General features: G+C 36.8%; 1 protein-coding gene across 15 annotated transcripts in view; it reads right to left on the bottom strand.

Annotated features, from left to right (window-relative positions):
* EIF4G3 (eukaryotic translation initiation factor 4 gamma 3) overlaps positions 1-27,438 on the bottom strand; it is a 242,454-nt gene that overhangs the window by 190,521 nt on the left and 24,495 nt on the right. For 12 of the 15 annotated variants that reach the window (XM_077775586.1, XM_077775589.1, XM_077775592.1 and 9 more), the window contains exons 1-2: positions 10,818-10,922; positions 10,667-10,724 (exon numbers count right to left, since the gene is read on the bottom strand). In XM_077775586.1, the coding sequence (XP_077631712.1) occupies positions 10,667-10,678 (12 nt within the window). In that variant the 5' untranslated portion in view covers positions 10,679-10,724; positions 10,818-10,922. Of the gene's footprint in view, positions 1-10,666; positions 10,725-10,817; positions 10,923-16,812; positions 16,942-27,438 lie in introns of those variants that run through there. The other 3 variants (XM_077775599.1, XM_077775601.1, XM_077775591.1) reach the window with 2 other exon arrangements.

The raw sequence follows: 27,438 nt of genomic DNA, 5'->3' as shown, positions 1-27,438 counted from the left end.
CGGGGCGCCTGGGTGGCTTAGTCGGTTGGGTGTCCGACTTTCGCTTAGGTCATGATCTCGCGGTTCGTGGGTTCGAGCCCCGCGTCGGGCTCTGTGCTGACTGCCGGCTCGGAGCCTGGAGCCTGTTTCAATCTGTGACTCCCTCTCTCTCTGACCCTCCCCTGCTCATGCTGTCTCTCTCTCTCTCTCTCTCCTAGAAATAAATAAAACATTAAAAAAAAAACACTAAAAAAAAAAAAAAAAGACTACCTCCTCCTCCACTAACTTCCTGAATTCCAGATTTAGATGCATAGCTCTAAATTTAAGAACCAGAAGTTTAAATACTGTGTGGCTGAATTTTTTAAAGACCCAAGTTTGAAGCAAATTTAAGTTGTTTTGGTGACTGTTCTTACTATTTTATAAAAATAAAGTTGTAAGTGGTGGTTGTAATCCCAAAGTATTTATGAAAGCTCAGCTTGTTTAAACTAAACCTGAAACAAAATACCAAGGTGAATTAGGAGCAAGCAAGGAAGGCCAAGAGTTGGGACCTGAGGACACTGACCTGGTCCCTTATTAATCCTACCTAAGGTACCGGAAGCAAATCATTTCATTTTTCCCCACTCGACATTTCCAGTATATAAAACAGGAGCCATCATATCTGTCTTACAGTGTTCTCATAATGATAAAAATAAATACAGTGAAGTAATTAAGAAAAGCTCTGAAAACTCTAGCCTACAAAGTAATCTATCACCAAGATATTATCCTCCAATAATCTGATAAGAGGAGTACACAATAAATACGAATTCATACGGTTATAATTCAAGTTATATTAGGAAGGACAGCTTTTAGTGAAAATTATTTCTAAATGCTTCCACAGTCAGGCTTTCCTCNGTTATAGCAGCCTGATCTAAGACAACATATATCCACAAAAAGCCTGGTATATGAATGTTCAGAGAAGCTTTATGCATAATAGCCAGAAAGTAGAAACAACCCAAATGTCCATTTAGAGGTAAATGGAGGCACCTGGGTGGCTCAGTCAGTTAAGCATCTCTTGATTTCAATTCAGATCATGATCTTGTGGTTCAAGAGTTCGAGCCCTGTGCATCAGGCTCTCTCTGCTGTCAGTGAGGAGCCTGCTTCAGATCCTATCTCTCTCACCACACCCCCAATTCTCTCTGTTCCTATGCCTTCCCCAATCACATTTACAGGCATGCTGTCTCTCTCTCTCTCTCGCTAGTGTGCTCTCCCTCAAAAGTAAACAATAAAAAAAAACTGAAGTTTTTGAGAATTTGTTATTCTGATTCCTACAGCATTACATCTACTTTTAAAGCTTGTTGAAACAGCTTCTACTATTATACAGTCTTTTTCGGGGCACCTGGGTGGCTTAGNAGGCCCTCTCTAGGAATGGCCATTCTTCAAGAAATCTGTATTTCTTAAGGCTTTTGGAGTAAGTCAAAATAAGATTCAGTGAAGGGTGCCTTTTATATACAACTGGCTTTTAAAAACTTTCATCTTTTCTGCAAATTGTACAAAGTTTTATATTCCCCTTTTCTAGTATGCATTTCAACAGTGGGTTTTTTTTTTTCCTCATTTGGTTTTCTATCTTCCTCAATTCACTGTTATAAAAGCTAAAAGATAATCACTCTCAAAAGCAGAGATAATCTAGGTCCTTGATACTTATTTTCTTTGCCTACTGGCTAGCTGCCAGTTTTTCTGCTACTTCCCTCCCTTCTTAAAAGTTGCCAAATGCTTATGTAAATAAGCCAGCTGGCCTCTGAGTCATCACTTCTGTATCCAACTTCCCTAACTCCCAGCATGAACCTTAATATACTCTATGAACTCTATTAACAGCCCTTGGAATTTTTGTGTCTTTTTGAACATAGCAGCTGAAACTTTAGTGACTGTTTTCACTCCATTAAGGTTGTTACCAGCACCTATTACTCATAACACTAGTAAGTATATATATCATTCCTTCTAAACATTCCTTTCCTCTTGGTAACCCAAGAATTTTTCTCCAAACCTGCTACTGTTTTCCCAAAGGACAAAATCTCTATATACGTAAAAATTTTTTAATTAATAAGAAATTCAATAGTTAGTTTACATTTAGTTTAATGAAATACCTGGTTTGCCAATGGCTTCTTGGTTATGGCACCAAAGACACAAGCAACAAGTAAGCAACGGATAAATTAGGCTTAATCAAAATTCCAACTTTTTGTGCAAAGGACACTATCAACAGTATAAAAAGGCAATTGAGGACAGCATATATCTGATGAGGAACTGAGATCTAGAACATATAAATAACTACAACTCAACAGCAACAAAAAAATCCAATTAAAAAAATGAGCAAAGGACTTGAATAGACATTTCTCTGGAGAATATATACAAATGGCCAATAAGCACACGAAAAGATGTTCAACATCACTAACCATTAGTGACATGTAAAAGTGTTTTCTCCTCCTCTCTCTCTCTCACACATACACATAAATTTTCTGAACCTATCATAATAATATGCTATTATCAAAAGGAGCATATTCTGAATAACACTAGACATAAGCTGACCAATTCAAAGGTGGAAACATTATAAGGAAAACTAGTGACTACACAAAAGTTCTGGACTCCTGGTATTAAAACAGATAATGCACTGTGGCAATTTATAGCTGTGTTTACAATCAACACCATCATAACAAGAAGTACACAAAGAATGGGTATGCATTAAGGAAAACCTACAATCCCCCAAAGTACAATACTGCAATCTTCCATTCAGATCATTTGTTCATTTATTTTCAATTTTTTTTAATTTATTTATTGAGAGAGAGAGAGAGAGAGAACACAAATGAGGAAAGGGCAGAAGACGAAAGAGCTAGAATTCCAAGAGCAGGCTCCACACCATCAACACAGAGCCACAGAGCCAGACACAGGGCTTGAACTCAGGAACCCTAAGTTCATGACCTGGTCTGAAATCAAGAGTATGACACTTAACTAAGCCACCCAGGCACCCCCATTTATTTTCAATTTTTCTATCTTCTATATGCCTTTACGGCTATACATTTTCCTCTGAATATCACATCATGCTCATGAGTTAAGATTCACAAAATCTTATAGAAAGTGGTATTTGTCATTCATTTCGAAAGACAGCATCCCATTTTGGTNAAAGTCGGACGCTTAACCAACTAAGCCACCCAGGCGCCCCTAATTCAAGAGATTTTAAATTTTCCAAATAAATAGATTTTGTTATTTACTCTTACAGTATGTTAAGATTATGAAAAATGTAAAAATAATGTTCAACTATAGCTAATTCTGATAAGTTTTTTTTTTTTTTAATGTTTATTTTTGAGAGAGAGTATGTGAGCGGGAGGAGGGACAGAGGATCCAAAACAGACTCTGGACTTAGGCAGCAAGCCTGATGCAGGGCTTGAACTCACAAACCATGAGACCGTGAGCTGAGCTGAAGTAGGACGCTCAACAGACTGAGTCACCCAGACGCCACCTGATAATGCTTTTTGTAAAAAACAATAATTATGGGGGCGCCTGGATGGCTCAGTTTCAAGCTCTGTGTCAGGCTCTGTGCTGACAGATCAGAGTTTGGAGCCTGCTTTGGATTCTGTGTCTCCCTCTCTCTCTCTCTCTCTCTCTCTCTCTCTGCTCCTCCCCCACTCACACTGTGTGTGTCTCTCTCTCAAAAATAAACAAACACTAAAAAATGTTTTTTAAACAACTATGTTCTTAAGAGTTTTAGCGTAAACATAACTTAGATTTTGTTATTCTTTTGTTGTTAAGCTCTAATTTTGTCACATATTCAGAAAAGGATGTAAATATGATTGGAATTTAACATTTTTCTCTTAGCATAACATGATCAAATTCTGTAAATGCCCCTTAAGTACCTGAGAAAATAAAAATAGAAAGCGTTATCTTAGCTGAACAAAAGGTGTTTTTAAAAACTTAATAATTATTATTTCATTTAAATTATCAGTTGGTTTTTAAATCTTTGATCTTAGTTGAATCAGTAAAAAGTTACCTACATATTATTAAAGTTTGATATTTATAACGTGCAAGTCACTGATACCTTCATTTTTTTCATGATTAAATATGTCCAAAATTTCTCATTCATATATTCTTCTGCTGATATATATATATATACTTATAATATATAACTTATATGTATGTTACCTATAACTATTTAAATAAAACAAATTTACTATTTGTGTGATTTAACTATATCAGAAATTGACAAACTATGGCCCTTGGCATGTATTTTTGAAAGGACAGCTGAACAAGATCTCTACATATTTAAAGGGAAAAGGAGAAGGCAGAGGAGGAGAGGCAAGAAAAGGGGTGATGAGGGGACTGAAGGAGCAGAAAGGGAGGGGGGAAGGGAAAGCAGTGGGAGCAGAATAATATGCAAAAGACTATATGACCCGCAAAACCCAAATTTTCAGCCAGCTGGTCTTTAGAGCTTAAGTGTGCTCATGTCTTTGAGAGGTTGGCAAATTTTTTTCTATAAAGTCCCAGCTGGTAAATATTTTAGGCTTTGCAGGCCATACAATCTCTAGCAACTATTCAACTCTGCAGCTGTAGCACGAAAACAAAACTCATAAATAAATCAGTATGGTTGTGTTCTAGTACAACTTTACTTACCAAAATCAGGAGAGGGGGCCAGGTTTGGCCCTTAGTCCATAGTTTACCAACACCTGATCTACATGATTATATACTTCCTGATCTGTCCACTCGTCTGAGATGTCACTCTCCCATACTAATTAATTATGGATCATTCCATTTTACACTTGCCTTATATTTTCAACAAATTAAGAAAATGAGTTTATAATGTTACATCTTCTAGAAATTAAATCTTTCACTATAGGAAGTACTTCTCTCTGAGAGTTTTTCACCCTAAATTCTATGTTGACTTCTAAAGGTTGCTTAAGCCTGCTTTCCTTTCATTAGCATTTTCCTATTAATGGCTCCATACATTTGTTTTCAATCTTTCTGCATCATGTTTAAATGCAAATACCTAAATTTTGGTTTCTGACCAATCTGAATCATTGTTTATAGAGGAATTTGATTTCATTATTATTATATAGTGACTAACACGTTTCACAGTCCTACTATGTTATTACATTTACTTTGCATTATCCTCTTTCCTACATTTATTAAATTCATTGGGGTCCAAGGGCACCTGAGTAGCTCAGTTGGTTGAGCGTCCAACTCTTGACAGCTTCAGCCCAGGTCATGATCTCACAGTCTGGTTTGTGGATTTGAACCCTGTGCTGGACTCTGTACTGACAAGTGTGGAGCCTGCTCGGTATTCTCTCTCTCTCTCCCCCTCTCTCTCTCTCTCTCTCTGTCCCTCTCCCCCAAGTCTCTCAAAAAAAAAAAAAAAAAAAATCACTGGGGTTTATTGGTCCCACCTTATTCTTTATTAGTAAGGAAATTATATATTCCTTTTACCAGTGTATGTGCCTGGTACATACCAGTGCATGAAACTTACTTATTGTCTTTCACCACTAACCTATCCTATTAAGTATATATATATAAGTATATATATCCTATAAGTATATATATAAGTTATCCTATAACTTTTTACCAGTGTATGAAACTTACTTATTGTCTTTCACCACTAACCTATCCTATAAGTAGGAAGGTGCTTTTCCATTCAGAATAGCTCCAGACACCAGCTCCATTCAGATCCCAGCCTCTCAAAGCCATTAGAACATGGGCTGCAGGTATGGACATTTGATATTCAAAGTACCAGCCTCACCTGGTTCTCATACCTACAGAGTATCTGTTATCCCTTCTCAGAAGTGTCAGCGACAGTCCCAAAAGACCCTTCCGCCAAGCTCCTAGGTCTGACAACCCCACCACTTCTCTTTGATTTCTTCAGCATTAGGGATGTTTGTTGTTTCCTGTGGTTATTAATCTCTGGATAGCCTCAGCATCCTCTTGACAATCAATTAGCTGGTATTCAAAATTTATTATAAACTCCCTCTATTTGAAATACTTAGTAGGATTGTTTTCTTTCCCCTGACAAAACATTAACAACTGTACTGTTAAACTATTCAGGCTGTCGTGTTGTTGACTGCACTAAACAGGCAGGTCTAAATTTAGGAAATAAACTGTAAAAGAAGGTAGGGATTTTAATGGTGATCAAGAATAAGAATTGAAGGGCCCCTGGGTGCCTCAGTTAACCATCCGACTCTTGAATTTTGGTTCAGGTCATGATCTCACAGTTTATAGGTTCGAGCCCCACATCTGGTTCCGTGCTGCCAGTACAGAGCCTGCTTGGGATTCTCGCTCTCTGTCCCTCCCTCAGCCGTGCTTGCCCTCTCTCTCTCTCAAAATAAATAAACCTTAAAAAGATAATAAGAAACAGAGTCCTGAATAATACAGTGCAGAATGTCAAAGTAGAGTATCACTGGCAGGGAATGGAAGAGATTTATTTTGTCTGTGAAGCATAACAAAATATTGCCAACATATTTTTTTTTTCTATATTATCACCTACTTAGGTGCCTATGAAACAAAATACTGGGCAAAGAGAAAACATACCCTATAAGAAAGGGAGAATTCAGATAGCTTGAGAGTTTATGATTCCTAACAGACAAAAAAAATAATAAGCGTTCATCAACTGATAAAAAGTTTAAAATCAGGGATGCTGGTTGGCTCAGAAGGAGGAGCATGCGACTCTTGATCTCAGGGTCATGAGTTTCAGCCCCACATTGGATGTAGAGGTTACTCACATATATACATACGTACATTCATATATACATAAACAAACTCTAAAGTTTTCCTGAAAACTTTTTTTAAAAAAAGTTTAAAATCAGATTTATCTCTTCCTCTCAGCTTTCAGTGTTAGTGGACATGTGAGAAAAAGAAATATTAAGTACGTTTATGCACTGAAGAAAAAAATGTGTTAGTTCGATAAGTAAATTATAACCTTTTATTTTTAGGAGTCATTTCATATATATTAACATATAATAATATTCATTGTTCATAGTTAGTTGATTCTACTTGCTTTAATTGTAACTTAACCTTTCCTTCACTGTTTGTTGACTGTATTTTTTTTATTTAAGTTTAGTTTAGTTTAGTGAGAGGGAGTATGCACGCAAGCAGAGAAGACAGGCAGAGGGAGACAGAATCCCAAGTATGCTCCATGTTTAGCATGGAGCCCAGTGCAGGGTTCAATCCCACGACCCTGGGATCATGACGTCAGCCAAAATCAAGATTCAGACACTCAAGTGACTGAGCCACCCAGGTGCTCTTCACTGACAGTTTAAAATTACTGCAAATTACTACATGACATGTGTTGTCTGCTTTTTGTTGATATGGAATCATTTAAATTCACAATATTTAGTCCTATAAAGATGCTAGCTTCTATATACTATACTTTGTAGTTAGCAAAACACTTCAGATTAATTTATTCTGATCCTTGACAAAACAAGTACAGTTGACCCTTGAACAACTCAAGTATTAGGGGCACTGACTCTGCCTCACAGTTGAAAATCTACATATAACTTTTGAAAACTTTACTAGCAGCCTGTTGACCAGAAGCCTCACCAATGACATCAACATGTTATATGTATTATATACTGTATGTTTTATGTTTCATATACTGTATTCTTAGATTAAGTACGTTATACTTATTATATACTGTATGTTTTGTATGTTGTATGTATAAGTCGGACGCTCAACCGACTAAGCCACCCAGGCGCCCCTATATACTGTATTCTTAGAATAAAGTAAGATAGAGGGGCCGCTGGGTGGCTCATTTGGTTGAAAGAATATGTTTCAGTGCAGAGGCTGCTTAAGATTCTCTCTCCCCCTATGCCCCTCTCTCCTCTGCCTGCATTCTTACTCTAAATTAAAAAAGTAAGAGAAAAGAAAATCGTTTGGAAAATAGACAGTACTATGCTGTATTTATATTTAAAAAAAAGTCTACATGTAAGTGGACCCACACAGTTCAAACCTGTGTCATTTAAGGGTCAACTGTACTCTTATACTAAGTTTCTCTCACTTCTTTCATACCTTGCAAATTGAATCCCCGCCCATTAATCTGGGGTATTAACACATGTACTCATCTGTATGATTAAACTCAGGACAATATTCTACATCTGTATGGTACTTACCCCTTCTGCTTACCTTTCTCACACAGTCCTATCTGCCCACATCCCCACAGCTCTCTGAATCACATAAATAGTGTCATGGATGGAGTTGTGTGTCTCCCTCACTCATACCCTAAAATTCATATATTGAAACCCAATATCCCAATGTGATAATATTTGGAAATAGAGACTTTGAGAGAAAGTAAGGTTTAGATAAGGTCATGGGGATGGGGAACCTCACGACTGGAGTAGTGCCTTTACAAGAGACACCAGAGAGCGTACATGTCTCTCCCTCTCTGCCACAAAAGAACGTAACAAGAAGGTAGACTTCTGCAACCCAAGAAGGAGTCCAAAGCAGACAGTACCTTTATCTTAGACTTCCCAGCATCCAAAAATATGAGAAATGAATGTCTACTGTTTAAGGTACCCAGTTTCTAGTATTTTGTTGTACCAGCCCAAGCAGACTAAGACAGATGGAATATGAAATTTCTGTGGGAAATATCATAAGCACTTTGGATTGAACTGTCAGGTTGCTCCATTTCCTTACTTTCTTTACAATTTACCTGTTCAATCTCCCATCCCCAAAATTTTGGCTCATGCTAATTTTCTGTGGCTGAGTTGAAGTTGCAATTTCATAACCATAAAAATCCAAAAAATCTAAATGTCATAGCTGGGAAAAAATAGATTGGTGGCAATGAAGTGAATTTCTCTTCTAAAAGCATGAGAAATAAATGAAATGTCAAATTCCACAGAGGTGAACTTGCAAGGAAAATGCAGAGAGAATTTATTGCCTATTAAAACAGATGAGTGGTAGCCATAGAAATCAAGAAAAGGAAGAAACAGACTTATAAATACAAAGAACAAACTGATGGTTGCAAAAGGAGGAGGGAGTAGACAAACAGATGAAATGGGTGAAGAGGAGTTGGAGAGAGATATAGGTAGGCATTCCAGTTATGGAATAATCTAAGTCACAGGAATAAGTGGTATACCACAGAGAATGCAGTGAGTGGTACTGTAATAGCCTTGTATGGTGACAGATGGTAGTTACACTTGTGAGCACAGGATAAGGTACAGGGTTGCTGAATCACTATGTTGTACACCTGAAACTAATGTAACATGGTGTGTCCACTATCCTCAAAGANGCTCAACAGATGTATCCAGAGAAGCAAATCTAAATGTAAAAGAAAGAATTCTAAACCTTTTCTTCCCTGACAAAGTTTAGATAAAAATGAACATCATCAATAGAACCAGAGCCTGCCCCCAAAGACAACAGAAGAAATGTGTATGAAATCACAAAATACCTTGGCTTTCTAAAACAATGTTAATGCAGGATTTTAAAATTTTCACTCTTTATACTTTAATATTTCAAAATATAAGCTCTCATCTTATAGATCTGCCAAACAAAATCTAAAACATGGGAGTTTAGGGTGAGGAAAGCCTGAATATTCATTACAACTTACCTATCATCCTTGCTGCAACACTTAAAAATAAGTAACCAAAGACATTTTGAAAGAAAATCATTGGGATTTTTCTCTAGACACTTGCAATGAAAAGTATAATGAAACATATAAAAATGACTTTAGGCATGTTTCATTGTAAGTTACAAGACTGCATAAAAAATTAAATTCACCTAACAGGAAAACATTTGGTGAACTCCTGCCTTATATATATGGTTGTAACTGTTTTACTGATAAAAACAAAAAAATGACAAAACAGTTGAAATTCTCTAATCAAGTATGACAACATTAAAATAAATCTCAACAATTAGAAGAAAAAAGCTTACCACAATTATTTAGCATATACCACATGAAACCACAAACATAAATGATGTGGATATTTTATAGGTCCTTGTAACTTTTACACTAATGGGATTTGTAAAGGCAAGGCATGTTAACTGATAAAGTATTTAAGGACAGTATATGATGAAGTTTTCAACAAGGTATAAATTTTCAAGTACATATATTAACAATAGGAGGAGGGTGGGGAGGGAAAGCTGATTTGGCACCAGGAGGGCCACCTCAATATAGTCAGTACTGCAGATTTCTGAACCCACATCAAATCCTTATGTGCCAGGAACGCAGCTTCTAAATACCACTCATTTCAAAAGATACTTCCTTAGTTAGACAGTCACAATGTGTTCCAAGGGAGAAAGGGAGTAAAAAACAACAAATTTTGCTTTGCTTTCCTTTTTATGTTAATTCAATACTCCTCTATTTCAATAATCAAATGTAAAAAAAAAAAAAATCCACAGCTTTCTCTATTTTATCCTGGTTATCAGCAATACTGTCCTAGTTATCAAATCAGAATTTATTTTCTTCATGACAGAAAAAAAACAAAACAAAACACAAAAAAGCATAAAAGCTTGCATGCAGTAAATAAAATCACTATCTTAAAAATAAAGAAAAAGCAGTTTGCAAAGTCGGAAATGATTAGTCAAGAACTACAAACCAACATGAGAATTTTTCTGTAGTAAAACAAGATCTCTGAAAGGAAACTGAAGTCTGGAAGTTGGATAAAGTGAAGAGCTATTTGAAACTCACTTTTTACTATTCATGGAAAACTAGTGTTTAAAGGAAATATCATGGTACACTTACCATGATGAGCATTGAACAATGTACAGAATTGTTGAATCACTATAATGTACACCTGAAACTAATAAAACACTGTGTTAACCATACTGAAATTAAAATTTAAAACTTAATAAAATGAAAAACAAAAAAGTAGTATCATGACCAATCACCATACCTCAGTGAAGAAGTCCTTTGCTTAGTATTTCAAGAGAAAATGAAGACTTGAACCAGTGGATCATATACTTTCACCATTCTCAGTCCACTACAAAACATGACTGAGTCGATCTCTCAGAAGAATGAGGAGCCAAAAGAAATTTCCAGGAAAAGCAGGCAGAAAATATTTATCACTCCGCTTCTTGGGCAATGTTCTGACCACGCCTTCTCACTAATTACTGTGAACATAGCTTAGGAGTCACACAGTCACACAGTGACATCAAGAGAAAAAACGAAAAGGCCTAGATGTTGAACCTGATAATCAGTGCCAGCCTGGTCTCCTTGTTTTGTAATTTAGCTCAATTCTGTGAAAATTAACTGAGTTAAAACAAATGTGAAACTATAATTAAGCAATAAGTAGGAAATATTTTTGTTTTGTGTTACTTAAGTAATTTAAGATAATGCAAATATAACAAACTCCTGATATCTGATTTTTTTTAAAAGATAAAGAATAAAACAATGTAAAAGTCTGCCTAACGTTAAATTTAAAAATATAGAATTCAAAAGATTTTCATAGTAAGAACTGGCTACTCTGAATTACTTTCTATAACCTATGAAGACGTTTTTTTCTTTTAAATAGCTGGTTCTTTTTTTTTCTTCACTTTTTTTAACGTTTATTTTTGAGAAAAAGAGAGAGACACACAGAGACAGAACGTGAGCAGGGGAGGGCAGAGAGAGAGGGAGACACAGAATCCAAAGTAGATTCCAGGCTATGAGCTGTCTGTACAGAGCCTGATGCAGAGCCCAAACTCACAAACCATGGTATCATGACCAGAGTCAAAGTTGGACACTTAACTAACTGAGCCACCCGGGCGCCCCTAAAACCTATGAAGGTCTTAAAGGGAATGTAGATCTCCTTAGTATGAGGCTCTTGTTCCCAAAGAGAAAAACTGATCATTAATAAGAACTTCCAGTGGGTCAAACTTTGAAATAATAGGGGAGGGTTGAAACTCTTAACTTGGGTCTCCGGACTGCCAGGAGAGTACATTTTTCTACTCACTGAAATCTGCCCCGAAATATACTTTTAAATTCCAAATTCCTGGGGCACCTGGATGGCTCAGTCGGTTAAGCGTCCGACTTCAGCTCAGGTCATGATCTCACAGTTCATGGGTTCAAGCCCTGTATCGAGCTCTGTGCTGACAGCTAGCTCAGAGGCTGGCTTCTGTTTCAGATTCTGTGTCTCCCTCTCTCTCAGACCCTCCCCTGCTCACACTGTCTCTCTCTCTCAGGGGGGAAAAAAAACCATTAAAAAAAAAAAGAATGTTGTCTCTTTTAATGTTTCCCTCCCCACTGTCCCTCCCCTGTTCACACACTCACTCTCGCTCTGTTTTTAAATTTTTTTTTAATGTTTATTTATTTTTGAGACAGAGAGACAGAGTGTGAGCAGGGGAGGGGCAGAAGGAGACAGAATCCTAAGCAGGCTTCAGGCTCTGAGCTGTAAGCACAGAGCCCGACGTGGGGCTCGAACTCACAAACTGTGAGATCATAACCTGAACCGAAGTTGGACACCCAACCGACTGAGCTACCCAGGCGCCCCTCGGTCTCTCTCTTTAAAAAAAGAACAAAGGAAAGAAAACTATTTTTTTTAACTATTAGTCTCTTATACTCTAATAGTTCAAAGTTTAGGACTGGAAAGATTTAGAAGTCATGTAACAAGGGAAAATGCAAATAAAGCTTTAAATTTGGCATGTGCATCATACATGTATGTACATGCACGTACATATGTAAAATCTTATCTCAAAGGCAAAGAAATAGGTAAAGACCCTGCTACTGATGATTTAAGAAATATCCTGGGAGCAATTTTCTACAACTCCTCTCTTTTATGTTTCAAAGCTATAAAAATCACTTTTCTTCAACTCAGCTACTTTCATTTCGACCCTAATAGGTTCATTTAGTGTTAAACATTGAGTCACACGTGGCCACTTGAAACAAAAAGATTCGATTCACAGAGGAAGGGGAGACTGTCTCATCAAGGCACATTAGGCATGTGCCTAAAAAAGCTTCTTTATTCTTATCTTGAGTTGATTTGTGTGCAAGAATAAACCACACTATTGCTAACAGAAAATGACCAAGGTTGGCCTCTTCCATTATCCTGGAATTGATAAGCAAAGGCAGGAGATAAGCAAAGACTTTGGAAATATCTCAAACTCTTGGGGAGAGCTACTGAATTTCACACTAATACCAACCACATAGCTAAATTAGAGCAGTTAGACACATATATATACACATACACATACACTTGTACACACATATAAATCCTGAGGAGAACCAAGTCTAACAGGCATGAAAATAATAAAAGCCACTTATGGAAAGTAATTAGCATCGCCCATTCTAAGGCAGGATTTTACATAATCTTCCTAACAACCCTCTTAAAGAGTGGTAGAACTCTAATTCTCACCTATATAACGACACCATGTAACCAGAAAGGAAAAGACCAAGCCCCAGAAGCCAGATCTGTTTTGAGCCCCAGCCAGTAATACATTTTTCTTCTGTTTTAAAGGCTATGATTTCTATTATGACCCACGAACATGTTAAACCTAAAGAGACCCAAAAAACTCCTCAATTTTCCAACCATGCCAATTCAGAAAAACGTCCTCACTTTATCAACAGATGTTAAGACACTGTTAGGGAACAAATGAGTCCACCTCTGAAAAGAAAGAGAAAAAGGGGACTGTGAACCTGGTGCAATTTAGTGGGTTCCTTTATCAAATTAGGAAATATGGTAGGAAAACAGACCACAAAGAAAAGCAAGAGAATACTTGGTGACCCTTCTCCTGGGATTCAGGTACTGTGACTTTCTAAAGGCAATGAATAGCATACATAAAGGCATTTGTGGGCTCAAGAGCTGAGACGACAGCAAGATCATTCTTTTTAAATGCAAACTTTGAATTTTCAAGCAGCAAGGTCTTTCAGAAAACTTAAGTGCTTTCAGCCAACTGCCTAGGTCAAATCATAATTTATAACAATAAGAATTAGAAACTGAAAATTAAGTTTTCCCCCTTATGTTTCAGTGATCAGTTACTTGCCTTTTAAGCTCAAAATTTACCTTGTTTGCCTATATAGTCAAAATGGATCTGGGCTCCTTAATATTTAAATATTTGTAAAATTTTTAAATATTTTCCCATTCCAGCTGATACAGTGTTAAGATTTGTCAACAGAGGAACCTATAGAAATACTTCAGGAAGAAAGAGTTTGATTCCTGGTCCCTATCTGGCTTGCACATCAAACTCCAGAATTTGGCTCTTCAGTGATCAGCTGCCCGAGAGCATACAGCATCTTCTACAGCAACGTGCAGCGGCCACAGTACCCAATGGTCAACAGGTGCCCCTCGTATTTTCTTGGGCAACTGTGTAGCAAAATATCTCCTCTAAGAAACCTACCTGTGAAAAGCTTTCCCTGAGTACTCTAGAAGGCAGAATTCTGGCAAGTTGCAGAGGGTATATTTCTAGAAATTCCACTGACATGACACCACAGCAACTTCTCTACCGTTCAGTGAGCCACATCATACCCTATTCAACAAGGTCTAGATCTCAACCCAAGATGGGGGAGAAGTCTCTTACCTAACACTACCATGAGAAAAAAACAAAAACAGACACAAGACTTGGTTGGTCTTTTATGAATTTTAAAAACAACATACACTACATATGAACATGCTACACTTTGACCTACCTAAAAAATCACCTGGGGGATTTCCAATTTTGAGTGAAGAATCAAACAAAAGAAGACTGCAGCAAGTTTAGGTTGTGATGCAAGCTACTCTACCACACAGAACCTATGATCCAGCATATTCATGGTTATCTGAAGTATCTATGATAAACAGAGATGCTATAACTAGGAGCCTCTAGCCTGTAGCAGTTCTTTGCTATAGGACATTGGCACTAGAGGATCCACCTTTCCCCAACAGTCCATGGGGTAAATTTCCAGCAAGTTCCACAGGTAGGATTTCTAGCATACTCCATTTGTACAATACTATACTGATTTCTCTACCATTAGCTGAGCTACAGCCGTGCACTCTCCAGTATCAGCCCTGGAGAAGGCTGCTCTTCCATATGCATTCTGTCTCAGACTCAGGAGAAGCATCCAGTTCTTTTATTTGCTATTTATATATTCTTAGGGTTCTCTTTCTTTAATAAACCAATCGCTCACCATTCCAAACCCCATTATACTGAATACTCTTTTTCTTAAGTAATCTCTACACCCAACATGGGTCTTAAACCCACAACCCCAAGATCAACCAAGAATCACACGTTCTACTTACTGAGCCAAAAAGGTACGCCGTGAATAACCTTTTATTAAACTCTGCCTAATTCAAATTACTACACGATTTTTCCCTCCTGATTAGACTTCAACTAAAATACCATGAGTGTTCTGCTCAGTACCATGAAAACCAACACAAGAACCTAATTTTAAACAATTAAGAGTTCATTTTGACATATTTTAGCTTTAAAACTAAAAATTAAATAGAAATAATGTAGACTTGGTTTAAGCATAGTACTAAATCCAAATTAATGTATAGATTTCTTAAAACCTCATGGTTTGGCAAGTTATACATTCCTTCTCCAAATGTTCTGCAGTCTTTAAAAAAATTTTTTTATGTTTATTTATTTTTAAGAGAGAGAGACAAAGTTTGAATGGGGGAGGGGCAAAGAGAGAGGGAGACACAGAATCCAAAGCAGACTCCAGGCTCTGAGCTGTCAACACAGAGCCTGACGCAGGGCTCGAACTCACAAACAGGGAGATCATGTCCTGAGCCGAAGTCAGATGCTTAACTGACTGAGCCACCCAGGCATTTCTGTCCTATAGTTTTTAAATGAACATTAAAAGTCAACTTTTAATAAATAAAAATATTTATTTATTAAAAATAAAAAAATAAAAATAACCCTTAGCATTATTTTTAATAAGTAATACCTTATCTCTCTTATTATTTAAGTTCTAAAAGGCCTAATGTAGGGGCGCCTGGGTGGCTCGGTCAGTTAAGCGTCTGACTCTCAGTTTCAGCTCAGGTCATGACCTCACAGTTTGTGAGTAGGAGTTCCACATTGTCAGTGCAGAGGTGCTTCAGATTCTGTATCTCTCCCTCTCTCTCTCTCTGCCTCTCCCCCATTCATGCTCACTCCTGCTCAGTCTCTCTCAAAATAGATAAACTTAAAAAAATATTTTTTAAAGGCCTAAAATACGGAAGCCACAATTGAAAATAATGTTGTAAGTTTTCATTATTAAAAGGGGCAGTTATGTATCAACACTGACAGTCTGAAATGGCATGGGTCCAATAGCTTGACCAATTCCACTATTTCCACTGATAGACGTCATAGTTCTAGCATACTCTTCCCCACAAGGAGCCAAAACAAGAATGTAATGGTGGACTGGTACAAGCTAATCAGTATCTTGAAAAATGGCTTAAAATGCAGGGGATCCACAATGACTTCTTACAGCAATGTTTCAATGTCCCCTGCACCTGCTAATTGGAAATATACTATGGAGTTCACTATTTAATAGTTCAATCTAATTTTAAGCCTAAAACAATCCAATGACCTATTTACAAAATCAAAAACCAACAAAGCAGTCCACCACAATTAAAAACACCCAACATCTTTTTTTAAGTAGAAAATAACCATCACCACTCCATCAAAAACAGAAAAGAAGGAAGTCTAGTAGATTACACACTGAAAACAAAATAAGTGTTTTGTGTGGTTTTTAATGGACTTTAGAATCATACTCTAATTTCTTGAACAACACAAAGGAAAACTAAATATCACTGATGGTTCCTTTTGAATGACTCCATAAATGAAACTGTATTAAAATTGTCAGTAGCCACAATTATGAGAGGTATATCTAAAAATACAAAAAAAAAATTACTCTTCAAGACATATTGTATGTTACTGCTCAGATGTTGGCCTTAGAAAAACAGAAATACTGCTTTTATATGGAAATTTCTCTAAAAATACAGTTTTTCTTACTTGAGAGAGTCCAGGGGACGATGCATGTCCCGGGGGCGTTGCCGCAAGATTTGGATGCCCCTTGTTTATTTCATGTGCTGAATAAGGGGAAGGGGTCGGGGGTCCCGGTTGTCTTGCTACTTGTGTTACCTGTGAGGAAATCAATATTTAGTAAGAGTTTTATATTATTAACTCAATCTTAATAAATACAGACGAACTAGTTAATTTTTAAAACTGAATTCTCTGCCTCATAATTTATACTAAAATAAGTACCAGACTGACTAAAGGCTTAAAATTTCAAAATGAAAAAATAAAATGCTTATTAGGAAAAGAAAAAAAAGGCATGACTATTATCATCCGTTTGACAAGATTCTTGAAGCATAATCTAAAACCAAAAGCTTAAAGGAAAAATTATGCTAAATGCGAGAAGTTACATTTGAAACTAAAATACTGTTTGGTTTTAATATAATGCCACTTATATGACATTTTGTAAAAAACAAAACAAAACAAAACAAAAAAAAAACCCAAGAAAGACGATTGCCAGGGAAAGGATGACTACAGAAGGGACACAGGGGATTTTTGGAGTGAAATAGCTGTTCCGTATCTTGCCTGTAGTGGGGATTACATGTCTTTCTATGTTCGTCGAAATTCACAAAACCGCACAATAAAAAAGATGAAATTTACATTATTTAAATTATATATCAATAATTTATTGTATATATCAATAAATCTGAACCAAAAATGGGAAAACTTGTTTACAGAGTATAATCTCATTTTTAAAAATTTTTGGATTTTGGCTTTGGATTTAAAGTTTATTCGTTTAATTTTGATAGATTCACAGAAAGTGTGCATGGAGGGGCAGAGAGAGAGGGAGACAGAGAATACTAAGCAGGCTCCATAATGTCAGCACAGAGCCCAATGTGGGGCTTGAACTCATGAAACAATGAGATCATGACCTGAGCCAAAACCAAGAGTCAGAGAGTTAACCAACTGAGCCACTCGGGCGACCCAGCTCATTTTTGTTTTTAAAACAGTACACCTAACTATAAATGTAAAGTCACATGTTTGTGTAAAGTCACATGTTTGTATATTTCTATATGTATACCTAAGCCTACAATCTACGTCTACATATGTGTGTATATAAAGTATATATATGCATATACACATACTCGCAGGTATATATGTCCTATTAAAAATATGTGTAATGAGTTACACAAAGATCTGAACAGAAAGCATTACAAGTATTTTTTTTCTCATTTTTATTTTCTAATAAATCTAATAAATCAATAATCATGAACTTGTACGCAAAAATAATTAGCATATGCTTTTATGTAAACAAAAGTTACATTCTTCCACTTTTTGCTGGCAATAAACTGCCATCAGCCTATTATGATGGATATAAAAATCACATTACCCAGGCCCATTTCCAATGTCCACTAATGAATCCTAGCCAGCTCCTCTCTACCACAATCTAACCCAGACTAGCACTGACTGAAATTCTGGCAAACCTCCATGAATGGGGGGCAATTTTATAATCATAGAATATGAAAGAATCCATTCTCCTTAAGGTGAGGACCTCAAAAGGGGTGGGGGGGAAATGAAAGCTTTTACAATCTATTAGAAACTACAGACCTCTCCTAGAATCATATTTTTTAAAAATATTTATTCATTATTTTGAGAGAGACAGGGAGTGCATGCATGTGAGGGAAGGGACAGAGGGAGAGGGAGAGAGAGAACTGCAAACAGGTTTCATGCTGTCAATGCAGAGCCCATCACAGGGCTCAATCTAATAAACCATGAGTTCATGATGTGAACTGAAATCAAGAGACAGACATTTAACTGCCTGAGCCAACCAAGTGCCCACAGAATCATATTTTTTTTTAATTTTTAAAAAATGTATTTACTTTGAGAGAGACAGAGAGACTGTGAGTGGGGGAGGGGCAGAGAGAGAGGGAGACAGAGAATCACAAGCAAGTTCTCCACTGTCAGTGCACAGAGTCCGATGCAGGGCTCAAACTCATGAAACAGTGAGATCATAACCTGACCCAAAATCAAGAGTCAGACACTTAACCAACTGAGCCACCTAGGAGCCCTAGAATCATATTTTTTAAATGCATAAAATATATAGGATTATGATAAAACCAATTATATTCAAATATAGCTGTTAAATATAATTTTGTGATATTACGTTCTTTATAATATATTAAAAAATAAAAACTATTTGCCTACATCTAATTCAAAGAAATGACAACATTCAATTAGGTATTTTCTCCTCCCAAGTCTCAGATTTCCTGATTTTTCTCACATTTAAATATTCTCCTCAGATAGGAAGGAAAGTAGTTTCCAAATGATATTAGTTTTTCCTGGAATGCCCTCAGTCAGAAGCTCTGAATAAAGTCTAGTCCCTGATAATGGTAACCCAACTTTAGATTTCTTTACGTCTATGTAAAACAGCTTTAAGACCTGACTGACCCCAATGCTGAAATAAAATGGATTCACGGAGAGCTAACTAGAGGCAAAAAGCTTACAGGCTAAATAAAAGAGATTTAAGTGATGCTAAAATGTGACTAAAGTTTAAGACGTAAAATAACTGTATTTAATTTTGTTATGGCTTTATGATTTTCTTGAAAATGGTTCTTTCCACTTTTGACTGAAAATTACATTTATAAGGGCATGAAGTTTACCATGAAATGCAACAGCAATTATAAATCTCAGGAAAATTATTCAAAGGATAAAACCAGGATTACTATTTAAACATCTACTGTAGAAAACCAGTAACTAGAAATGAAGAGTTCCTGCAAGCAAATTTCTCCCTGACAAATGTTTGTAAATGTATATTCTTATTTCACATGTTTTAGAATAAATTATTTTAATATCCAGCTAAAGTAAAATATCAAAATGGATTTTTAAAATTTTAATGTTTATTTTTGAATTTTTAATTTTTTTAAAAATTTATTTATTTGTGAGAGAGAGAGAAAAAGAGAGAAAGAGAGAGAAACAGCACAAGTGTGGGAGGGACACACAGAGAGAGGGAGTCACAGAATCTGAAGCAGGCTCCAGGCTCTGAGCTGTCAGCACAGAGCCCAATGAGGGTCTCAAACTCATGAACCGCGAAATCATAACCTGATCCAAAGTTGGACACTTAACTGACTGAGCCACCCAGGTGCCCCTATATTTTTAACATCAGAAATTTACACAATGAGAATAGCAAATATCTTTGGGATGTTTGATCCAAAAAAGATTCCTAAATTGCTTTTTCAGCTACAGTTAGATAAAACTATCAGCAATATTTTCAAAGGAAGACAATGACCATAATACAGAACTGAATTAAAATATTTATATTTTTGTACGATAAATAAGTTGAGATTTAGTCGTTATATTGTGCATTCTTTCTAATATTTGGACTTCTAATGACTTAATAAGAATAAAGAATGGAAAAATAAATGTAAAACATCAGTAAAGTCTAGAGTTTCCTTACTCTATGTTATTTTGCAAATGCACAATCAAATCCTTGAACCTTCTATACTAGCATTAGGGGATCATTCATACCTATCACTGAGGAATTTTATTTCTCAAATTAATCTGGATAATCTTCCACAAAAATCTATAACACACTTATGATTGGTCTGCTAAAAAACAGTTACCTGCATATTTGTCTACTTTGCCAAAACATCTGAAAAAGCCACTAGTGTACATACATTTAGAAGACCCTGCTGCATATTAACCTCTAAAGCATCAGATTATAAAGTTTAAAATAAGTAGCTCTTTGATGAGCAGTGGGTGTTATATGAAAGTATTGAATCCCTATATTGTACATATAAAACTAGTATTAGACTGTATGTTAACTAACTTGAATTTAAATGAAAAACTTTAAAAAAAAAAGAAATTCACACAGTGTAACAAAGTGATAGCAAAGAAGTTAGCTATATAAAATCTATGATAGGTAAATTCTCCAATTCATCCTGATAGAACAATCAAATATTAAGTTTACTGAGGATAATAAACCATTAATAATATAGGATAATGTAAAAACAAATTGGAGTTGATTAAGAATAAAGAAATATAGGGGTGCCTGGGTGGCTGAGTCGTTAAGCATCCTAGTCTTGATTTTGGCTCAAGTCATGATCTCGTGGTTTGTGGGTTCAAGCACATCAGGATCTAAGGTGACAGCTCAGAGACTGGGATTCTGTCTCTCTCTTGCTGCCCCTCCCTGCTCACCCTAGCACATGTGCGTGCGCACTCTCTCTCTGAAAAAAATACATAAATAAACAAGGAAAAGAATCACCCTGGGTGGTTATTTTAAAGTAAATAAATAAAAATTAGTAAATATTTTAAAATATTACTTCATGTGTATCGTAACAAAAGTAAAATTTACAGGGGCACCTACACGGCTCAGCTGATTAAGCGTCCGACTTCGGTTCAGGTCATGATCTCACAGTTCATGGGTTCGAGCCCCACGTAGAGCACTGTGCTAACAGCTTAAAGCCTACAATCTGCTTCCCTCTCACTGCTTCACCCCCACTCGTGTTCTGTCACTGTTTCTCAAAAATAAATGAACATTAAAAAAAAAAAGGTTAAAAAAAAGTAAAATTTACAAAAACAAACAACAACAAAAAAACTTTACCCCATTACTGGCAGGTATCGAAGGCAATGGGTCATAGGTACTGTGAAAGAGTTTACCTTGTCTCCAAAACTACAGAATATGGAGTCACAACTGCCTTAAAACCACACCCAAATAATGATTCGAGATTGGGACACATACCCTAAAGAAATAATCTCACTTCAAAAATTAGGAACATAAGATATATCCAGAGGAACTCGGGTAGCTCAGTAGGTTAAACATCCAACTCTTGATTTTGGCTTAGGTCATGATCTCCTGGTATGTGGGTTCAAACTCTGCATCAGGCTCTGTATTGTCAGTGCAGGGCCTGCTTGGGATTCTCTCTCTCCCTCTCTCTGCCCCTCCCCTGCTCATGCTCACTTTCTCTCTCAAAAATAAACATTAAAAAAGTTTTTTAAAAAAGATATATCCAACAGCACTACAAATAGCAAGAAAGGCAGAAACAGCAAACAATGGGGAAATAAAGTAACATAACTAAATAAAAGACATGAAAAATACACAGAGGTAGACTGTTATCAGTGACAATTAATATGTAAAATAATCAGGAAAAAAAAAAGAAAAACATACACTATTGAGAACTGTAAAGAAATTCTTCCAAATTTTTTTTAATGTTTTTTATTTATTTCTGAGAGAGAGAAAGAGAGACAGCATGAACAGGGAAGGGTCAGAGAGAGAGGGAGACACAGAATCCTAAGCCGGCTCCAGGCTCTGAGCTAGCTGTCAGCACAGAGCTCGACACGGGGCCTGAACCCATGAACCGTGAGATCATGACCTGAGCCAAAGTCGGACGCTTAACCAGCTGAGCCACCCAGGCGCCCCAAGAAATTCCTCTATATACTGACAAAGATGGGGAAAAATATATCAATGATTTCAGATAAAGGTTAGTGTTCACATAAATCATTTTTCCCTGAAAACTGCTTGAGTGTACTTTTTTAAGAGTACTGTACCAACCAATAAAATACACGTTTGAGAGAAGAAAATGCATTTTGCCAAAGCCATTAAGTATTATGCTATTACTACATTAAAATTTTCCGTGGGGCACCTGGGTGGCTCAGTCAGTTAAGCATCCGACTTCGGCTCAGGTCATGATCACAGAGTTTGTGGGTTCGAGCCCCGCATCAGGTTCTGTGTTGACAGCTCAGAGCCTGGAGCCTGTTTCAGATTCTGTGTGTGTCTCTCTCTCTCTCTGCCCCTCCCCCACTCATGCTCTGTCTCTGTCTCAAAAATAAGTAAAACAAAAAAAAAATTTTTTTAAATTTTTCCTTATAAAGCAAGCACCAATGAAAAACAACCTTCACAGGCAAATACCCCTAAGGTGTGCACCCGTTGCCATTCTTAAAGAGCTATGCCAAACTGCAAGAGTCCTTTGGTACTGTAAATTCTAGTAGGGCACTCCCTCCCAAAACTGGAGGTTTCTACTAATAAAGCAAGCCAAAGAAAATAAATCCGTATAAAAGTAATAGGAGAGGGGATGTGGCTGGTTCACAGTGCTGGCATCTCTTGGCCCCTGGGTGGGAGTGAAGGTTCAGAGAGGAGGTCCTGGGGCCCTGGGGGGGTGGGGAGTGGGGAGAAGACTGGAACAAGCAGTGGAGGGTGACCAGGCTGCCAGAGTGGGCAGAGAGCACAGGAGCCATCTCCAGCCCCAGCCTGAAACCCTCCAGGGCCTGTGGCCTGCAGAAAGGCGCCCTCTGAGGAACCTCTAAAGGAAATAAAAATGTTCACATAGGCAAGCATTATCTACAAAGAAGTAAAAAGGACAACTGACTGTTGTCCCACTCCCCACCAGAAAAAATTTAAACCAATGCTGTGGACTCCTTCAATGATTTGCTTCTAGGAGAAACCTTCAAGAGGAGGAGGAGGAGGAAGAAGAGAAAGAGGAAGAAGAAGAAGAAGAAGACGACGACGACAACGAAGACGATGATGACAACGACGAAGAAGACAACGATGATGAAGACGATGACGACAATGAAGAAGAAGACGACGGCAACGACGAAGAAGACGAAGAAGACGAGGAAGAAGACAACGAAAAAGAGGGAGAAGACGATGACAACGACGATGAAGACAGACAGCAAGAAGCAGTAACAGGAACACATAAAATTCGTATCATTCTAAACAATTTTTCCAAGAAACAAGCTGCTACATGCAATAAATCTCTGACCTGCAATTACACTCCTCTTAATGGAAAAAGATTGTTATTACAAGTGTCATACTGCATTACACACTAATTTTGCTTTTAGTGTATTATAGAGCTTAGTATCTTTGCAGGGAAAAGGTATACCAGCTTCAATTAAAAATTATATAAGATAGGGGCGCCTGGGTGGCTTAGTCGGTTAAGCGTCCGACTTTTGCTTAGGTCATGATCTCGCGGTTTGTGGGTTCGAGCCCCGCGTCGGGCTCTGTGCTGACTGCCAGCTCAGAGCCTGGGGCCTGTTTCAGTCTGTGACTCCCTCTCTCTCTGACCCTCCCCTGCTCACGCTTTCTCTCTCTCTCTCTCTCCTAGAAATAAATAAAACATTTAAAAAAATTTAAAAAAAAAATTATATAAGATGGGATACCTGCATGACTCAGTCAGTTTAGTGTCTAACATTTAATTTTGGCTCAGGCCATGATCGTATGGTTTGTGAGATCTAGCCCCGCTTTGGGCTCTGTGCTGACAGCCAGAGCCTGCTTGGGATTCTCATTCTCTCCCTCTCGTTGCCCCTCCCCTGCCCATGCATGCATGTGTGTTCTCTCTCTCAAAATAAATAAACAATTTTACAAAATTACTCAAGATATAAGTAGGTAACAACCCCATCCCAAGGAAATGGCACAACCCCATCCCAAGGAAATGGCACAAGACTAATGAGGTTGTTGGGGATAAAAACGAAAGTTACATAAAACTTTGAATACTTCTTTCAAAATATTCCTAAATTAATGATTATTCAATCTTCTGATCTCTGGCAAAAGTTTCTTCTCTCTGGTTAAATTATACCATTTCAGATCTTATTGTTAAACTCCACGTTTTTCAAAGGTAAAGGGAAGAAGTTTTATAGAACGGGAAAAAACCAACAACCATGTTTCCTCATTATTTCAAACATATTACTACCATCTCAATTATGGATGCAGGGAAGAGAGGTATAAAATAGCTGATTAGGACAAATACTTAGCCAATTCCAAAGCTAAAAGCATGATTGTCTTTCATATAATATTAATCCTACGCAAATTTAATCAATAATTTCTTCAAGTGCAGTGTGTGTGTGGTATTTAAGTTCAAAAGGTAATAATGATGGGGATAAGCACTGGGTGTTCTATGGAAACCAACTTGACAATAAACTATTTGTAAAAAAATAAAAAATAAAAAAAATAAAAGGTAATAATGAGCTCAATAAGCTTTTGTATTTTTTACCAATATAGTATTTTTTGCATTGGCAATAATGTGGAAGTTCTCGATTTTCACCCATTTGCTAGTGGAAATATAAATTTGTACAACCACCTTGGGACAGGTTACAGTAACCATGAAAATAGGCACACCCTGTGCCTCAGCTCATTCATTCCTACCTACACCTCTGTGAGAAACAGGAATATGTGTGCCAAAGGACATTTACAGAACTGTTCATGGTTGTAGTGCTCTTAGTAACCAAAGCCGGGCAAGAATACACCTGCAGATTAACAGGAGAATGGATCAATAATGTAGACTTTCCCTATATAGAACTCCATGAAAAACCAAAGCAACACACTACAATCTGGATGATTCTCATTGACACAGAAAAACATTCACAAAATTATTTCCAGAGTTCCAAAACAGAAAACATGTGACTAAATTCATTCAGAAATGCATAAATGAATGCAAAACTGTCAATAAAAGCAGGGAGGTTTTTAAGACAGATACATTACTTTGGGAAGACAGGGAGTTATGAATAGGAAAGGCTACATACTATTCTATTTCTTTTACTTGGAAGGTGAAACAATTTCTGCATAAAATGATTTTAGTTTTTAATTTTCTGTACTTTTACACATGTAAATTTTAATCCTTTACCATTCCCTTAAAAAAAAAAAAGATTAGAGACAAAAAACAAGCAAACTACCCAAAGATTGGAGTAAAATATTAGTTAAGTTCGCATTACTTATGCTGTTGTTACAGAGTAGAAAGTATATGGAAAAAACTAATATTGGCACAAGACAAGAAATCTCCAAAACTATGACCTAATGAAACCTTCAGCTCGCTAGTGAATTTCCATTCAAGATTTCTACCTTAAAAAACTATAAAAACTGGTATTTCGTGTTTGCTGAACAATATGAATCAAAGGATCTTTTGAAAATTTAAAGGTAAACAACAAACAACATACAACCAAGATTAGTCAGTAAGTTTATAAAGTTTATTTAAGGCTAAATCACCTGACTTGATAAAATAATCTAGCCAATTAAAAGCTATCACAAAGAAACTACAATTTTCAAATAATAATTAAAATATAGAAAAAATTAGGGGTGTCTAGGCAGCTCAGTCAGTTAAGCATCTGACTTCAGGTCAAGTCATGATCTCACAGTTCAGAAGTTTGAGCCCCGCATTGGACTCTGTGCTGACAGCTCTCTCAAAGATTAACATTAAAAAAATTTTTTTTTAGAATATAGAAAACAGTAATGTTTCCCAATTCTTTTATGACCCCAGAGCAGTGGAAATACCATGCAGGAAATATATGGGGGTGAGAGGTGGATAGGGCAAGGTGAAAGCAAGCAATAAAAAATAGAGACTATGGAGAACTAGAGAGAAAGCCCACCTTTCAAAAGGTAACAGATACACAGACATTCAGCTGTAGCCAAATGCAGCCATTCAGGAATGCCAGATAAGTAATGTTATATCTTCCAAGTTTTCAAGTGAAACCAAAGATAAGGATTCTTAAAAACATGAAATTTTCCTGATTTCCAAACATTATACAAGCCAAATAAAACACATCTACACATTAAGTACAAAGGCACACAGTGTGCAACTGGCTCTAGGGGTACCCTCATGATCATCACCAAATATAAACTTTCTATTTTAAGGAAGCACTCACATAAAGAGAGACTTGTGACTGGATTCTAGACAGCCACTGACTGAATGCAGATATATTGTTAAATATCATACATATGTATGTATGACACTATGTTTCTATTACTGCATATATATAAATGCCTAATATACAATATATGCAATAAAACACACTGCTTAAAAAATACATAGTAATTAAATCTTTACTGAAAGGAAAACTCCAAGAATCCTATCAAGTAATAATAATACTTTCAACAATAATTCATCTAAAGATAAAAACAGCACACGGTTTATGTCTGAGAAGCAATCCTCACTTTTTTATACTAAGATAAAGTTTATTTATTGAGGTCATCTAAAAACAATTCCAACAGCTGCAACACTCGCATGGAAATGACCAGGTTCAATCTGGGGTAGATTGGAAAGATTCCAAAGCTTTCCTTAATTGGCTACTTTCAATACTATGATCTTCTAGCAGCTGGATGGGTTAAGTACTTAGTTTTTTATATCATCCTGGTATTTCCCTCAAATCATTTATTTCCCACTATCTCCAGATATTTATTTATTATGGATACTGGGAAATAAAAGCTGGCCTACTCAACTGAAAAGAAGCACTACAGTAGACACTAGAAAACTTTATTTAATATTATGACACTTTTCAACATCTCTCTTATCACCACCAATGCTCACCCATCATTATGAAAGAAAGCAAGCAGGGATGCCTGGGTGGCTCCAGTCGGTTAAGCATTCAACTTCGGCTCAGGTCATGATCATACGATTCATGTGTTCGAGTCCCAGGTCAACCTCTGTGCTGACAGCTCAAGAGTGTGGAGGCTGCAGCCTGCTTTGGATTCTGTGTCTCCCTCTCTGCTCCACCCCAACTCGCTCGCTCTCCCCCCCCCCAAAAAAATGACTAAACATTTTAAAAATTAAAAAAGAAGAGAAAAGAAAAGAAAAAAGGAAAAAAAAGAAAAAAGCAGGAAGGACAGAAAGAAGATGGAAAGAAGGAAGGAAGGAAGGAAGG

Source organism: Crocuta crocuta, unplaced genomic scaffold, assembly GCF_008692635.1.
Source record: "Crocuta crocuta isolate KB4526 unplaced genomic scaffold, BGI_CrCroc_1.0 scaffold127, whole genome shotgun sequence".
NCBI lineage: Eukaryota > Metazoa > Chordata > Mammalia > Carnivora > Hyaenidae > Crocuta > Crocuta crocuta.
This window is presented reverse-complemented; position numbering and strand designations above follow the sequence as displayed.